Source organism: Silene latifolia, chromosome 11 (genome assembly GCF_048544455.1).
Source record: "Silene latifolia isolate original U9 population chromosome 11, ASM4854445v1, whole genome shotgun sequence".
NCBI classification, from domain to species: domain Eukaryota; kingdom Viridiplantae; phylum Streptophyta; class Magnoliopsida; order Caryophyllales; family Caryophyllaceae; genus Silene; species Silene latifolia.
The window spans coordinates 208,821,065-208,837,567 of record NC_133536.1 but is presented as its reverse complement, the minus strand read 5'-3'; the positions used below and the strand labels follow the sequence as shown (position 1 = coordinate 208,837,567).

At 39.2% G+C, this 16,503-nt stretch overlaps 3 protein-coding genes across 7 annotated transcripts; 1 reads left to right on the top strand and 2 right to left on the bottom strand.

Annotated features, from left to right (window-relative positions):
• The first annotated feature begins 4,268 nt into the window (after positions 1-4,268).
• On the top strand, positions 4,269-8,379 carry LOC141612513 (F-box/FBD/LRR-repeat protein At1g13780-like). 5 transcript variants are annotated; one of them, XM_074431317.1, is made up of 5 exons: positions 4,269-4,455; positions 5,450-5,573; positions 6,508-7,491; positions 7,582-7,734; positions 7,921-8,379. In XM_074431317.1, exons 2-5 carry the CDS (start codon positions 5,475-5,477, stop codon positions 7,933-7,935), a joined length of 1,251 nt encoding a protein of 416 aa, XP_074287418.1. In that variant the 5' UTR covers positions 4,269-4,455; positions 5,450-5,474; the 3' UTR covers positions 7,936-8,379. The 5 variants fall into 5 exon arrangements, with proteins under 5 accessions (XP_074287418.1, XP_074287414.1, XP_074287415.1 ...); XM_074431313.1 differs by having other exon boundaries at positions 7,878-8,379; XM_074431314.1 differs by lacking the exon at positions 4,269-4,455 and adding an exon at positions 4,485-4,762 and having other exon boundaries at positions 7,878-8,379.
• Positions 8,380-11,014: 2,635 nt separating this feature from the next.
• LOC141612511 (uncharacterized) lies at positions 11,015-13,572 on the bottom strand. Its single transcript, XM_074431311.1, has 5 exons — positions 13,436-13,572; positions 12,889-13,000; positions 12,620-12,798; positions 12,403-12,523; positions 11,015-11,889 (listed from the first exon to the last, which is right to left on the bottom strand). The coding sequence occupies exons 2-5, from the start codon at positions 12,967-12,969 to the stop codon at positions 11,398-11,400; spliced, it is 873 nt and encodes a 290-aa protein (XP_074287412.1). The 5' UTR covers positions 12,970-13,000; positions 13,436-13,572; the 3' UTR covers positions 11,015-11,397.
• A 719-nt stretch (positions 13,573-14,291) lies between these two features.
• Positions 14,292-16,099, bottom strand: LOC141612512 (branched-chain-amino-acid aminotransferase 3, chloroplastic-like). Its single transcript, XM_074431312.1, has 6 exons — positions 15,935-16,099; positions 15,286-15,554; positions 15,060-15,191; positions 14,712-14,967; positions 14,511-14,600; positions 14,292-14,381 (listed from the first exon to the last, which is right to left on the bottom strand). Exons 2-4 carry the CDS (start codon positions 15,379-15,381, stop codon positions 14,905-14,907), a joined length of 291 nt encoding a protein of 96 aa, XP_074287413.1. The 5' UTR covers positions 15,382-15,554; positions 15,935-16,099; the 3' UTR covers positions 14,292-14,381; positions 14,511-14,600; positions 14,712-14,904.
• Between the last annotated feature and the right edge of the window lie 404 nt (positions 16,100-16,503).

Genomic DNA, 16,503 nt, shown 5'->3' with positions numbered 1-16,503 from the left:
CTCTTCTTGGCATTGAAGTCAGCAACAGCCTGAACCTGGTCACGCTCCTCCAGCAACTTAGCGGCACCAGCATCCGCGGCCTCGACCTTGGCTCTCTCGGCAAGGACCGCCTTTTCAGCGTCCTCCCTAAGTTTTTGCTCAGCAAGGACCGCCTTTTCAGCCTCAGCCTTGGCCCCCTCAGCTTCCTTCTTCGCAGCAGCGAGCTCAAGCCTGAGCTGCTCAAGCTGTGGGGCAACTTCAGCCATGACTTTTTCCTGCTCCATCATATGAGCACCGGCCACATCAGCCCACTTCGCCACCATCCTGGACAAACTTAGGCCCTCCGACCTAATCTGGGCGGGGGTAGGCTTCGGGAAGGAGGAAACGACGGTGTCATCTTTGCCACCCGTCTGCGCAGATCGCTTCTCAGCACGCCGTTCAGTAGGACCGGTAGACGGCGGCGGTTGATCAACAAAAAATTTAAACAGAGCATCCATGTCAACAGTCATTGACAGGCCGGAGAGTCTGTCATCAGGAACGTCTAATGAACCGGCTAAATCTGAGCCACAGGTTAGATCCGTACCAGTCCTGAGTTTCTTAGGCGGAGGGCCAGCTGGCCCCACTTCCTTGCCGGCCCCGGTAGCAGTAGCTGCAGCAGCGGCAGAAGCAGCCCCTTTCCTCTTGCGAAAAAGAGGAGATTCCTCTGCCACGGTGACCTCCTCCTCGGAAATATCGACGACCACCACCGTCTCCTTTTGGACTGCAGGGATGGGAGGCTGAATTGAAGTTGACGCCGTCGCCGCCGAAGACTTTGCTTTTCGCGTTCGGCCCGGTATTTTACTGGCAACCTTCGCCTGGGCCGCCGTTACATCCATTGCCTTCAGCTGCTGATCCATGAGGTCGGTTGGCGCCGGTCTGCGATCACGGGTCTGGGCCTTAGGATGCAAATTGACAACGTTCTTGTCCTTATCAAGCCCTATTCTCTCGCGGATATCCTCAGACAGATCCGGGCCAAAACGGTCTGCAAAGGAAACGAAGCAAGAGTTAAGTAGAAGAAATAAATCAAAGTTCAAAAAGACAGATTCATTAAAAGCAGAGATGGGCCTCACACCGACCCCACTCACCCCGTTCCAGGGCCGGTATGAGGCCGACGTGGCAGAGCAGCTCGTCCTGAAGAATGATCTGCGTCGGGGGCATCCATCCCTTCGGCGTCCCATCCTTCTCAGCCTCAAACAGACTCATCGCCCGTTTCTCATCCGCATTAAGGTAGACCTTGGCGGCGTCCATTTTAAGGTGTTTCCGGGAGACCCATTTGTCACGCTCCCCCTCACTCTCGCACCGTAAATTGACGCGGTGTTGAAAAGACCGGGGCAACGGATAACCCTTCGGAACCTCAACGTACACCCACCGCGCCTTCCAGTCCTTGCAGGAAGAAAGCTTATCAACGGAGACGTAACCCGGCTCCGTCTGCACGCTGTACCATCCCACTCGACCGGGGGCTGACGGCCGAAGGTGATGAAGCCGGCGGAATAAGTTAACCGTTGGGGCCTCCCCCTTGAAAAGACAAAGCCACACAAACCCAACTATGGTCCTAATGGCCAACGGATGTAGTTGGGCCACGGCGACGTTCATGGCTTTAATTATGGCCATGACGTATTCATCCAGAGGAAACCGGAGTCCATACCCCAAGTGTCTGATGTATACGCCTATATGGCCCTTGGGAGGGCAACAGACCGCCTGACCTTCCTGAGGAATGACAATCCTATACTCCCTGCCGAAGGAGAAGTGATTTTCGAAAAATTCAGAACCAGAACAACTGGCGAACTTGTTGGTCCAAGCACGATCAGGTCCGATCTTACAGGCGTCGCCGTGATCCAAGACATGCGGCCTCCCCTCGTTAGGATGAGTCCTTTCGAAATCATCACCGCCATCATCAGCATCATCATCATCATCCGTGAAACCATCCATGTATTGATCGTCAACCTCAGGAGACGGAGACCTGGGGCCCCCAGATCTTATCGGGACGGCAGCCAGCGCCTCCTCTTCATCAAGACGCGACGGGGAGCCCCCTGGCGCAGGGTTACTAGGTCCAGCGTCAGCAGAAGACATAACAACAAATACTTAACAAGTAAGAATTGAAAAATTTGTTTGTTTACCTTGAAGAAAAAGTGCTACGCCGGAGTAACGATTCTGAAGGTTTGAAGAGAAAGAAACCCTTGAAAATCTAAGAAAGAAGAAAATTTTTGGAGAAAATGAACTTTGTGCGGAAAATTTAAGGGGCACACTGCTCTATTTATAGAGCAAAGCCCACGAAAGCGGACCAATCAGGGCAAAGCCCATGAAGCGTCAACCAATCAACGCCGAGCCACGTGTCAAGCATGCAGCCGTGGAATGTCAATCGACAAACAGTTACGAAACTTCCTCAACACGCTCCTTGGCAGAATGCCAATCGACGTATCTTCTTCAACACGACCCTTGGTATCTACTTGCCAAACGGCCCGCTGATCAACCGAGCTAGACAGCACCGGCTGGGGGCAATCAAAAGCACACGGCACTCACAACCTCGGTCTCGGCCAGCGTCACTTACTTTTCCACATTTGATGCCCTTTACACATCCATGTGGAGGGGGGATGATACGGTACGGCGGCCTAAGCAGAACCAAGCCGAGGTAGACGAAGCCGGGGCCAGAAAATTTTTACTTGCGCAGAATATACGCTCAACACACATCGGAGCCCATACCACGGCATAGACTACGCTGGGGGCAAATTGATGGGGCATATTCTGCACCCGCTGACCGAGTCAACATATTGAGGTCAGGTCAAAGATATCCACCACAAGTCAACACCTCGGACAGCCTAGCCGACGCAACCTGTCGGCCTGTCACCTGGGTCTCGGCCAGGCAACTAGCCAGCCGGGGCACATATCCGCGTACTCATATCCAAGACCCTTCGGCCGGCCTGCCATGGGTCCATCGGCCGAGGGTAGAACGGTATTTCCACCTGCTAGCCACTTGGCCACTACGTGACAAAAGGTGAAAGTCTATAAATACTCCTCAACCCTCATTGAGGAAAGGATCCGAAAAATAACCTAAATACCTCATAATCTGGTAATATCTTCCTTATCTCTCTACAATATATACTTCGCCAAGTGACACGCAACTTATCTCTTTAAAGTTCACTGACTTGAGCGTCGGAGTGAGTACGCTCAGCCAAAGCCGAGCCCTCAGTTTGTTCATTGTTTCAGGAGAGGCCAAAGGAGGATTCAATCAAAGACGTCATTCTACAAGCCACGAGTGGTAACAAATAACTGCTTCAGAATTACACCCGGAACAGTCATATATGAACTTCATCTCAAAAGGACGATAAATATTAATACAAGTCAAATATAACTTTGATACTCCTAATCGCTATATAGAGTGAATTGTGATTTGTAAATACTTGGTTAGTAACCTATCTTGTAAGTTGTAAGAAATGTAGTGCAAGATCGGAATTGATGTATAAAGAAGAGGATCATGTATGTGGAAAAATTTGCTGGAAAATATGAGAGAGATCGTCTCTCACAAACTTATTGAGAAACTGAGAATTGAGAACTTGGAGATTCTCTCCCATACTCCTAATTTGCCTTGGTAATGGAATATTGAGAAACTAAAAACAAACTGAGGACTAAGAGAGCGCGTCTCATACTCCTAATTTGTCTTGGTAAGGGCAGAACAAAGAACTAAAAGTAGACATGTGGTAGAACTGTAGGCAATTCGGGCATGGCCACGATGGGAAGCCCAAGAACGGCACGAGCTCGACACGGTTCGGGAACCTGTAGCGGACCAGCCCGAGCACAGCACGACCCGACCCGAAGGCACGACGAGCATGGCCCGTTCAAGCAAGGTGGGCCTGGCACGACTTGACCCTAAAGTTGGCGCTATATGTGTGTAGTGTTGGGAAATCATAAATAGTGTTGTACTTTGTAACTTACTTTGAAGGTTCATGTTACAAAATGTCACTCACACATTACTCTAACCATTTTAAAAAAAAAAAAAGTCAATGGCCCGGTTCACGAGCCAGACACGACCTAGCTCATGGGCCGGGAAAGTTTGACCAGGCCAAGGAAGGGCCACTCCGCCACGGTGGGTGGTCGAAAAATCGGGCCGACACGACAAAGCCGAAAAGCACGCTTGACCATGACTGGTCCGGGCCAAAAATTCGGCTCGACACGACGGATAAGGACCCCGATCGAAATAACACCACAATACCACATCCATGACCAACTCTAATTAGGACAAACATAAATAAACATACAAATAAATCATAAAAACACACAAAACGCACAAACTTGCTTATTTATCTTTTCCAACCTCCCTTATCAATCTGAAACCGAAAATTAACAATTTTACACAAGGATTAGACTTAAACATTCCTAAAGTGTTTTTTATTAATTGGTTTTGCATGTGACATCTGTTTTTACTCCGACCGCTCTTCGCCGGTACCACACATCTTTCTGTTTTAATTTCACTTTTGATTTGATTTGATTGTTTACATGTGCTGTTTCTTCCTTCTTTTTTATTGATTTCTCTTTTGACATTTAATTTTGATTATCTCATACTCTTTTCTGGTGTTTATACTTGATAAAGTTCATATCTTTTTAGTGATTTCATCTTCTTGTTTGAGATATTGGCTTCCAATGCTTATTACTCCATAAACTTGGAATCTTTGGCTTGGGATTTAGCTTAGTAAATGCCAGGGATTGGTTCTTAGAAATTAAGGACTCATCGTCAGGTGTAGAAATTCCGGTGCGTAGAGCCGCAGAGATATTAGTCCTTATTAGTCCTTAAAGTTGGAATCTTTGGCTGATTAGTATGGTGTATAGTTTTCAAGTGGGTTCTTGCATTGATCAATTGTTGTTTAGAGATAGCATTATAGCAATAAGTGAAAATGTCAGGGATAGTGGAGTGTGGGATTTATTTGGTCAAGACTCAAGAGTAGCCGTGAGTAATTGCCAAGGACTCAATTTTAGAAACTAGGGACTGATAGCCGCGTATATAAATTGTTTTCTTTTTAGCATGAGCCGGAGATTGATCCTCTAGGGTAGGACCAACCTATCTCATCCTTTCGAATGAGGGAGGTAAGTTAAAGCCACCGGCTATCAAACCACCTCGAAAGAGTTGGACATGAATGTCCTAACAAAAGCCATCAAGTCAGCAACCTTGTTGACTTCACGAAAGATACTTGTTAGTAGTCTTCAACATGTAGACCTAAATTTCAATCCAAGGGTCTACCATTTTACTAGAATTTTTAGCAAGTGTAGCTCTCTGTTAGGAAATTTTATTTAATTTGCCTCGACTCCTTGAGTAATGTTAACCATCATAACTCACGGCCTCTAACAGGGTTTTAACATGTAGATTGCATATTGTAGTTTTCATTATTTGAACTTCTCATTAGAGCTTCCTTTCTAATCAATAAACTCAATTGCCTTTCAGAGTGATAATTTGTTCACGGAGGAAAATGATGGCTTTCTTGGATATAATTGTAGCTAAATTTTATGGACTTTATCCTAAAGAAGTTACAAAGATAGTTGACAACAACCGTAGGGAATCTGTTCAGGTATATCTCTTGTCTCTTTTGGCATAAATCTTTTGATGAGTTTGGCTAAAAGATAAAAGTAACTAACAGACGATGGGGTTATTGTCAAAAAATACCATCTATTACCCTGCCAAAAATTACCTTTAATAGAATTTGACAATTCGTACGAAAACTACCTTTTATGAACTTTTTGTGGAGTTACTACCGGTAAATTGCAAGTTCTTCATGCGATTGCCTTCAATTTTATGTCATATGTTGCCTAATACCTTCATTTTCTCCGCTATTCTTTTGCTGGTTCGTAAACCTTATTCAGGGGTTATTCCTAACAAATTAATCTATATTAGGGGACCTCTTTTGTCATAATGAGTTGGTGCAGGAGGGTCGTGGGACTAGTCCCTGCCCTTTATCTGTTCATTTGCTACAAATTTATGCATAAAATTATAATCGAGACCACATGGATTGGGGAACCATGGGATACTTTGGCTTGATCTCTTTTATCCCTTCACACATTTTGAGGCTATTTTTGGTGTTGTATGTCACAACTTCACATTGTTCCAAACAAAAAGAAAATTAGACGCCATTTCTTGCATAGTTTAAAAGGTATCTCTATGTCAACTATCTTCGTCCTTAATCTTGAGGTTTAGTTTAAGTTGGGGTTAAATGGAGTATTAACAAATAAAACAAATAAAAATCATTTTAGTGCTTACGGGCTAACTACATTACCAATCGTTAGAAAACTTGAAAATTTGACCCAGGTTATCGTAAGAAACGCGAATTATCATACAGGTATTCCAAGGAATATGAAGTATTTTAAGCCTTTAAGGGCACTATTAAAATACCCCATTTTTTCATGCTGAAAACTAGAACAAACGGAAAGCATTTTGATGAACATACTTTTTGTGCCTGATAAATGCTTTGTAATTTGTATACTCAGCTAAGAAATCCTATCATATAGGTGCATGATGCTCACAAGATTGAGTATAGAAAGCTTGTCCAAATTCCAGTTTCTCTGGCTGTGGAAGATCAGCCTATGGAAGATCGCATAAGTGTACTCCCAGATGAGATCTTGTCGTATATTCTTGCACATTTGACATTACGAGATGCTGTGAGAATGAGTACATTATCTAGAAGTTGGAAAAATTTGTATTTGCCATACCTTGACTTGGATTGGCGTGTAATGTCTGGTTGTAAAGTTCCATTTCACATGAAGAAATGTGAGAACTACAAGCAACAATTCATAGAGAGTGTGGATCAGGTCTTGCAGCTTTACAAGGATATAAACATCACAAAGTTTCGCTTTTCATTCTGTTACAATAAGCGATATTCTACTGATGTAGATAAGTGGATCAACTTTGCTGCTGAAAAGGACTTAGAGTGTCTTAAGCTTGAGTTTATCTGCATAGATAGAAAATCTTCCATAATATACCTGGAGCGTGATGAGCTGTATGTCATTTGCACTTCATTCCTTACCCGATTCCGTGATTTGAGGAACCTGCGTCTAGACTTCTGCATCTTGAAGATATATGGTGACTTCAGCTTTAAGAGATTGGTGAAGCTTGATCTAAATTATGTGGTTCTAGACGGGGCCCAATGGCAGTGTTTTCTCTCTGAAGCTTCGTCTGTTGAATGGTTACGATTAAGAAACTGTAACCTTCCTGAAAAGTTCTGCATCGGTTATAATTTATGGTCTTTGAACTTTCTGATGATTGACAGTTGTCCAGATGTGCGGGAAATTGATATTAATTCCAGGAACCTGAAAAGTCTTGAGTTTATTGGTGAAGTAATAGCGAATTTCTCCTCCTTGAATGCTCCGAGGTTGGAGAATGTGTATGTATATCCTTTGGAAAAGGAGATTTATGATGCACAATATTTCTTAGAAAACCTTGCTCGTCGTTCCTCTGGCGTTGTCACTCTATTCCTCGAAGGAACATATTCTGTGGTGCGTTCAAAATTGTCAGGTTGTCCTATTATCTTCTATTGTTATCAGTTTCAGGACCTCATTAATAATGCTGTGTTATTTTGTTTTCAGATAAGTAAGCTACCCACCCAATCTGGCACATTATTTCAAAGCGTTTTGCAATTGAACCTATCTCTCGAAGAAGATGTTTCTAACTTTGATTTGGAAAAAGTGCTTCCTAGAGTTCTTAAAGCTTTTCCATTGTTGCAGAAGTTTTCTGTGCAGGTGAGTATACACCGCTATTCCTGAAGATAGTATGTATGCTGATGTGACCCCATGTGTATGTTTGATGTTTGAAAATCTACGAACTTGAATCTAGCTGAATTATCTTTATTTAAGAACAATTTTCTCGTTCTTTTCCGTTGCAGCTGCCAATGATGATTAACTATTTCAAACGGCATAATATTCCAGGGAAGATACAAGTAGACAATTTCAATGCGAATCTAAAGGAGGTGGAGTTGGGTGGTTTTGAACCAGATTGGTTATTTTTTGCTAGCTATTTGTTGAGGAGTTGTCCCTTACTTGACCAAATGGTGATCAACAAAATAGGAAAGCGTTATGTCGGTTGTGGATCGTGGAAGGTATATGTTAATGATGCATGGTTTAATTTGCGAGATTCAGTGCAAATTTCTGCGGCATTGAAGGGAAAGGCTGTATCACCCACTGCACGGTTGATCATAAGTGATGTTAGGAATTGCAATTACCTAACACCTAGCTTAAGTTCATTATTGGATATTGATTTAAATGTGGAGCCTTCACGAATCCCGTTTGATTTATCTTCTTCGGACCCTTCGCGGTTCAGTAATACTATTGTAACATGTACAAGACATGGGTTGTTGAGAGTAAAAAAAGAGAAGGGGAACTGAAGATATATGTGGTGGTGGTTTCAAGGTTATAGCGTAGTGTGCATCTTTTTCTTGCATCTAAACTTACAATTGGTCTCCCTTGTGACGGGTTACCATTTGTGGCGGATATTTTGTGAGTTAAAATGGTAACAAAATGGGTTAGTGGAGAAAGGGGACCACATGAATAGTGTTGCAGAGAGAGAAAAAGTGAGTACTTTGTGAGGTAAAATGGTATCCGTCACTCAAGAGTGACGGATATGTGCCGTCACAAACAAGAATTTGTGCTAAACTTAATACTTCCCTTTGCTCCAGTCATTTGTTTGACGTTTTTATTTTTCGCAAAGGTATTTTAATTAAAGACAAATAAATAATTGGGATGGAGATTGTACTTAGACAATCTAATACGTAGTATTTTTTTTAGTAGTATCACAATTGAATGTAATCCAATATGGAACGAAGTGATTTAACGATATTTTTCATCGTAAGTTTAAGTAATACTAGAATTTGAATGCGCGAATGTGGTAATAGAACCCCATAATTTTGTTCAATTGTTAGGTTAAGTCCCATAAGTTTCATTTGTAGCAATCAAGCCCCTTAAATTTCATCAAAAGTGAAATTTAACTCCCAATTGATAAATTTTCACCAAATTCTTATTATAAAACCATTTTATAATCCAATTTATCAAATATAAAAAAATTCTTTTTAATAAATTTAGAATTTTACATTTATTTATATTAAAATTTGAGAATTATTTTTTTGAATTCTATAGTATTTTGACAATTTATTATATATGCATGAATAACACTATATAAATTACAAGAAATTTACTAAAGATTTTGTAAATGTGTTCAACAAATGAATAATAAATTATGTAAAAAAACATAAAGTTCCAATTGTAATTTTTAGTATTTAATAAATTTTATAATATTAATATAAAATGAATTTTATTTTAATTCTTGTGAAATTTTTAAAAAGAGGTTGAATTTCACTTTTGACAAAACTTAAGGGACTTAATTGTTACAAATAAAACTTATGTGGCTTAATCTCACAATTGCTATAAATTATGGGATTTAATTACCACTTTCGCGGATCTGAATATATCTATTAAGTTTTCATTTTATATACTTGGGTTGAACAGGCTATTTGGAAAGGCAGATTCTCATTTGTGACGGCGATATCCATCACAAACTTGTGACAGATACCGTTTCCTCTCATAAAAATGTCCATTAAGAGTTGAGTGGAAGCACATAAGGGGTGCTCCACCTTGTCCCTCTCCCTTTTTTAATGAGAGGTCACAAGCTTGTGACGGGATAATCCTGTCACAAGCAAGACTAGCTGGAAGGAAATGTTAGACAGACAAGTTGGGTAAGATGAAATTGAGTTGGTAAAAATAAATGGGTTAAAATAAGGGTGGATTGAGCTTTTAAAAAGTTAGATGAGTTGGGTTAGGGAGGGTTAATGTGTATGAGACTATGAGTGTATGAGATATCCAAGTGGTTTGGGTTTGAGGATAGATGATCCATTTATATGGAACACGAAGACGAACGCGAATTTCGGAAAATTAACGTTAGTAATAATAATAATAATAATAATAATAATAATATAGATAAATCTCATACACAATCTAAAATTGTAGAGCATAAATAGGTTATTTGTCTCAACCTTAACCCGACCCATTTAATTTTTCTATAACCCAACCCAATGTTTAACTCATTTATTTTTAAGCAGGTCATTTTTAACCGACTTAACCTGTTTAACCCAATCAACTAATAAAATAAACTACGCTTTATATCTTTATTATTAAAAACGATGAATCAAAATCCTTATTTTTAAGTTGTTTTGCTAAATTATTGAATCAACCTAAATATATTAGTCACTTTGAGCTATTCGTGCCGGGTTCGTGTCAACCTAGAGATGTTCAACGGTGGGGGCCAGTTCAGCCCAGCCCGCATCGATGGGCCGATTTTTTCTAGCCCAGCACAGATCGCCCTATACGCGGGCCGGGCCAGTACCCCAAATTTCCGGCCCAACCCGGCTTGGTCCGCTAAAATTTCAAAAAACGCTAAAAAAACACTATATGGGCCGACCGTGACAGACATTATGGAGCCCAGCCCGACCCCTTTTTAGTGCTGGGCATGGGCAACAAATTGACAGTCCAACCCCCTAGCCCGACCAAGCCCAGTGTACACCACTATGTCAACTTAATTACTTAAATGGCGCACAACGTTTTGACTCTTGACCCTAACCTCCTAACTTCGTGTCGGGCTCGCGTCTTGTCAATGATTGCCGCCTCTAGTCTCATCTGGCCTCTTTATAGGCGGGATTGGAATTTATTTATTACCAAGTGGAAAACTAGTATCTTACAAAGCAAAGGCTGCAGTAGCTAGTCCATACGCTTTTTTTATTAAACTAGTTGTTGCACCGCGCCCTACCGGGCGCGGTGCCCCAATTTGCATGGATTGTTTTCGTATTTGTTTTGTATGATTTATTTTGCATTTTTTTTTTTTGAAATTAGATATGTAATTTTCTTAAATTTGAGCATTGTACAAGTAGATGTCACGTTGCACAGTGGCCTTTTTTTAGATTGCCTTGCAAAAGTACATATTTACAAGAAAATGTTTACATTAGAACATCATCATAGCAGAAGGTACAAAAGTACATATTTACAAGAAAATGTTTATATTAGAACATCATCATAGCAAAAGGTTTACATTGTAGCTTCAACAGTGTAATGGTTCACAGTAGATGATGTACCTTGATTCATAGGGCAGGGGATTTAGATAGATATTTACATAGATAGATATTTACATTATAACATCATCATAGCAAAAGGTTTACATTGTAGTTTCAGTAGTGTAACGGTTGAGAGTAGATGATGTGCCTTAATTCATAGGGCAAAGGATTTAGATAGATACTGGATCAAAAGCGGGGGTGCGTTGCTTTTGAACAGAACACTTAGCTTAGTAAGCTCTAGTGTTCTCAAAAGTTCAGTAATTTATAATACACACATTTTATGGGTACCTTATTGCATTTATGTTGTTGTTTAAGTGTTTGGTGAAGTGATCTTCCGCTGGTTGTTAGGATTGCTTCCTTCAGTATTTGGAGCAGTAACATTTGGATTTGCTTTCTTCGCGCCTTCAATTTTTATCTGAATCAGTTTTTGCGTGTCTTTTTCGGTAGTCAGAATTTCTGTTTCAGGCTGTTCTTGTGGGCTGGCTGGTGCATTTGTAATTGCAGTTGCTTTCTCAGTCATTCTTGCTTTGTTGCTGATATCATGTTTGTGTGTGTTGTTGGAGCATTCTGTGCTCTCACTGGAATTTTTGTGTGAGTTGTTGTGTTCAGCGAGATCCATTGCTTCTTTTTCTTTGGCGCTTTCTGCAGCTTCTGTTGGGTTTTGTAGGTAGTTGTTCTCCACGTCCTTTAATGCCCATTGTAGAACGTTGTTAATCGCAAGTGTTGTAGTTGGTCCTACTTCGATCGTGATTGGAGATGTTTTTAGCAGATTTCTAATTGATTCAAATGTTGCATTATCCTCCTGCACGGTTTCCAAAGAACAAAATTTGGTGCAGTTAAACATTAAGACGTAATCTGTTTAACTATCTAAGAGACGGTTTAATGTCAGTAATTTTTCCAACGTCTAGACATTGAAAAATGGAATAATCACTTTAATTCACTATTAGACGTTAACTCATAAATTCTGAATTGACTATTAAAAAAATGTGTATTCTGGATGAATTTAGCTAAATATGTGAACTAACACACTTAAAAGTTCATGTTTAGCCTGCGCAAATCTATAGTTATCAAATGCTTTCGATTCCAACATACGGGTGAAAAATAAATAGATCTAACGTAAAAGACACGCGAGAATAAATAAATACTCTGGAAATAAGACATAAGATGAAAGTTTAGTGCGATTAATTCATCCAACAATCTAACTCTAGCTAGCAATTGAAACTTAAATTGAAGTTTCAGTAAACATAGTTTGCATGTTATATTAAGTGACACTTTTAAATTAAAATGGTGTAAAACTATTATTTTTGAAATGTACCGTGTGTTTCATTCTGAAAATGTCGGGTGCCTGCATACGTAAAATCTTCTCTGCATTAGTTGTGAATGCTGTGATTGCTAAGTTTCCCGTGCCATCAGTAACTTGACAGTTGAGAGTCACCCTGTATTTGATGATTTTTATAATAGATAAATTGTTGTGAGAGTGTAAAAGTTTGACATTATTCTTTAGATGTGTTTTTAGGAAATGATATGATTACCTAGGTGATGAAATAGCATCGCATGTTGAACAGTTTGTGCAGCTGTAAATGTTTCCTGCCGGTGTATTTGTGCCTTTCCCGCAGTTGGAGCAACCCAGGTATGCATTAACTTTGTCCAAGCTTGGTTCAGGTATTGTAACTTTCAGGATATACTTCTCATCTTGAATTGTGTTATGTGGCTGTGTGAGATATTATATTGATGGTAGATGTTAAAGAATGTGTTACTGATTTTCTAATCTAAAAAGTGTAACAGCAGATGAAGTAGATACCTTTTTTTTGGAGAGTGTTGCAATTGTTGTCTTCTGTTTGTTTGGGAATGAGCGTCGTACAGTTAGAATGCGTTCCTGCATTTCTGTGAGTTTGGTTTGGTTTCGATTGCGCCTGCATTATTGAAAACAATATGTACTGATCAGCGTGATGTATGATAGAATTATCTTTTCCAAAAAATAAACTAACTGATATTTACTAAAGGGGAAAGCTGAATTGCAACATGATTGTAAAACAAAGAGCAACCAGTGGTTTTATGCTGCAGTAATTGAATTTGTATTGCACAATGGAAAAGCGAAAAACCTTGTGTCCACAGCTTTAAATGGATACGTAGTGAACAAAAGGTCATCAGAGCTCTACCTGTATGCTACTCAGACATGCTCGACTAAACACGACTCAACAGAGGATGGATATAAAGCAACAAAGTATATGGTGTCTCACATTCCATTAAAGGAGTTAAGCGAGCTGTGAATATAAAGGAACATTTGTACAAGCTACCTTTTATGTCCTTGTAAAAAGGAATGAGTATAGCTATTTTTGATGGCTTACCAGTCCTCAAGAGTGGCTGGTTTATCTCCAGTGGGTGAGTGAATAAATGTTGTTGACAATTTGACATTGTGGTAGCCATAGAGAAACCTGTGAATTTTATGTGTTAAGTATTTGAATAATATTTGTATAAAAAGTAATCCATTACATTATGCAATATAACACGACCAAGGTAAGATGGCTGATAGTGTCTAAACCAAGTAACCCAATTTTCCTCATTGCCTGATCAAGAGAACCTGCAAGTTTAGCATTCTTATCAAATTCAAGTATCCTAAATTTTTATTATGTGATTTCAACTTAATACTGTAAGCAAACAGCAAACACTCAATGAAGCCATTGAAAAGACATGAAATATAAAACAAAATTTCTTAAGAAAGAGATTCATTATGTTTTAGGATAACAGTAACAATGATATATAAAACAAAATTTCTAATGTACAAGAAAGCTCATTCATTTATAGAAGCTAATGTTTGTAACCGTGTTTATGTGAGCATAATTAATTAAAAACAACTGTTTTTATTTTCTCCTTTTGTTTCCTTCAATTGGAGTTAACATTGTATCATGGTTTTAGAAACATAACTTGCACTGTAATAAAAGTTATAATGTTGGTAATCAAATTATGTGCGCATAATATAGCGCATTTCCTCCTTAGCATATTCATTAATATGTATATCCTAAGGTAAATTTTTGCAAAATGTTAGTGTATAAGGAGAATATGACTAACCGTTACAGGCACAAAGACCTAATAAGCACAAATACTCCAAAAAATGTGAATAATGAGTAAATCCGTGTTCTGGCCAAGAGGGGCTCAAAGAACCAGCTGATTTATCAAAAGTGAGCAATCGAGTTAATCATATGTGGGATTCACCACCCGCCTTATCAATGCGAGCTTGCCTGCCATCAGCTCATCAAGCTTGACCTCCTTCACCAGCATATCTCTTTGGCCGACCTGTGCACAAAACGAACAAATAGCTAAATAAATAATATCATTTCATAATAATAACATTATGACCAAACCTAAATTAGTGTTATTCAACCTAGCTGACACAAAGTTTTGAGCTACAGATTAGGTGCTCACAAAGTTGAGATCATAGTTCTTTGTTGAGAGGAAAGGCACAAGTATGAACCAAAACACCATATCAATGAGCATCACGGCTCCTGCATTCATCTGTTTGAGAAAGCACATCAATCAATTTTCGTCGTCAAACAAATGATATACATAAAATAATAAAACATCATGTAACTTCAGCTCCCTTGTTTCCGAAACAGAGTAATTTACCTGATAAATTATTTATTTGGCGGATATAGCCCCAAACCCCGGCAGATAATCGAGAGCCTTTTAGTTAATTTCAGTAATCTAACCCTTATGGTCTTCCGTCTCACCATTTATAATAGCCACATACATATGTTGACAACAGTTTATTGCACACTGAATTGATATCTGCTTGGTATTGTATCCTCCAATTATAGAATCACAAAAATTGCATCAGGCTGTACGCGTTGTTACTCTGACTCAACTGGGAGTTAACTCCATCCTGATAGAAGATAAATGAGTATTAGATGATAACTTATTAGTCGGAAATATAGAAGCCATTGGTGTATGTAGAGGAAGATCCAGATTACAGACTTTCAAATAGTTGCTGACAGGAGTAGTGTAGATGAGAAATGTGTATTCTGGCGCCTGAGTTAGCCCAAGGATCGATCCTGTTCCTAGGATCAAAGGTCTTAGGTATAAGGACCCCTTTCCTGGCGGACGAATCTGTTTCAGCGCAACAAAGTCGTGTTAGTTCGTACATGGAAGCCTTGCATTAGACGCACTTTTACAATCGGTTGCATATATGATAAAAACATACCCAACGCTGGTTAGCAAGAGCAGTCTGTTCGACAACATTACCAAATTGAACAACAGAACGGTAAGGCATGCACATTCTATCAGGCCCGTCTTTCATTCTTAACGCCTTTTGATCAGGTCGGAACAACACTAACTTTCCGTCTTCTCTTCACCATATACAAAAACAATGTAATCACCTCTTTCTGAATCAATCCGGTCATTGTGAACCCTCTCACCGCTAGCTTTGCTGTGTTGCGCATAGCAACCGCACATCGAGATCACTGATCCTAGCTTCATTAATCAATGATCAAAATTTATAAAGATGATATACTCAATAGAAATGTAAACATCGTACTCATCGACACAATAAAAGTGATAAATCAAATGCGATAAATTAAACCAAAAGAATATAACATCTAAATGATCAAAACGACAGAAATCAAAGAAAAATTAAACCCAAAAACTATAACATCTAAATTAAATGATCAAAAAAACAGAAATCAAAGCAAAATGACATCAAATAAGTGGCACAAATAACAAGTAATTGATCTAAATGATCCAAACGACATAAATCAAAGCAAAATTAAACCAAAAGAAATCAAAGCAAACAAGTGAATGAAGTTTAAGCGGAGTGCGATTGAAGAAGAGAAAAGAAAGAATCAGAAATTAACCTGTCACCAAAAATTAGATGCTTAATTAGATGCTTCTCTCCCCACCCCAAAACGCATGCAACACGTCCTAAGAACAGAGGGAACAAATGAGAGAAGAAAAGAATAAACAAAAGAAAACAGAAAAAGAAGAGAGAAACAAAGGAATAGAGGAACAACCAAGAGAGTTTAGAAGAAAAAGAGAGGTAAAAAAAGACAGAGAGAAGGGATAAGAATAAACTTAAGAAAGAATAAAAGGAAGGGCAAAACTGTCAATAAACGGCAAAGTAACTGTTCCAGGAACAGTAGTTCGAGATCAGACTTTTTAAAGGGTAAAGAAAACACGTGGAGTAAACAAAATTGAAAAACAATGAAAGTTAAGAACAAGATAAAATATAGCGAATAAGATAAAATATAGTGAAATTTGAATTGAATCTTTTCATAAGTGAGTTTTAATATTTGTATTGTTTTTTTTTTTTTTTTGTATAATAAAGTATTTAATTCAACAAGTGTTTTATATGTACCAACAAAAATTCAACAAGTGTTTATAAAACAATATATAAAATGAGTACATTTATTATGTAAATAAGTAC

Bases quoted from the DNA above. Each gene is read 5' to 3' on its own strand.
- LOC141612512 (XM_074431312.1), bottom strand. From the start codon at position 15,381: ATGAAAGACGGGCCTGATAGAATGTGCATGCCTTACCGTTCTGTTGTT. The intron at 15,192-15,285 runs GTATGTTTTTAT...GCGCTGAAACAG, and splicing joins CTCTTGCTAACCAGCGTTGG to ATTCGTCCGCCAGGAAAGGG. The intron at 14,968-15,059 runs GTCTGTAATCTG...ATCTTCTATCAG, and splicing joins CTGTCAGCAACTATTTGAAA to GATGGAGTTAACTCCCAGTT.
- LOC141612513 (XM_074431313.1), top strand. From the start codon at position 5,475: ATGATGGCTTTCTTGGATATAATTGTAGCTAAATTTTATGGACTTTAT. The intron at 7,492-7,581 runs GTGCGTTCAAAA...TTTTGTTTTCAG, and splicing joins TCGAAGGAACATATTCTGTG to ATAAGTAAGCTACCCACCCA. The intron at 7,735-7,877 runs GTGAGTATACAC...TTTCCGTTGCAG, and splicing joins TGCAGAAGTTTTCTGTGCAG to CTGCCAATGATGATTAACTA.
- LOC141612511 (XM_074431311.1), bottom strand. From the start codon at position 12,969: ATGCAGGAACGCATTCTAACTGTACGACGCTCATTCCCAAACAAACAG. The intron at 12,524-12,619 runs GTAATCATATCA...CATCAAATACAG, and splicing joins GATGCTATTTCATCACCTAG to GGTGACTCTCAACTGTCAAG. The intron at 11,890-12,402 runs GTACATTTCAAA...GAAACCGTGCAG, and splicing joins TTTTCAGAATGAAACACACG to GAGGATAATGCAACATTTGA.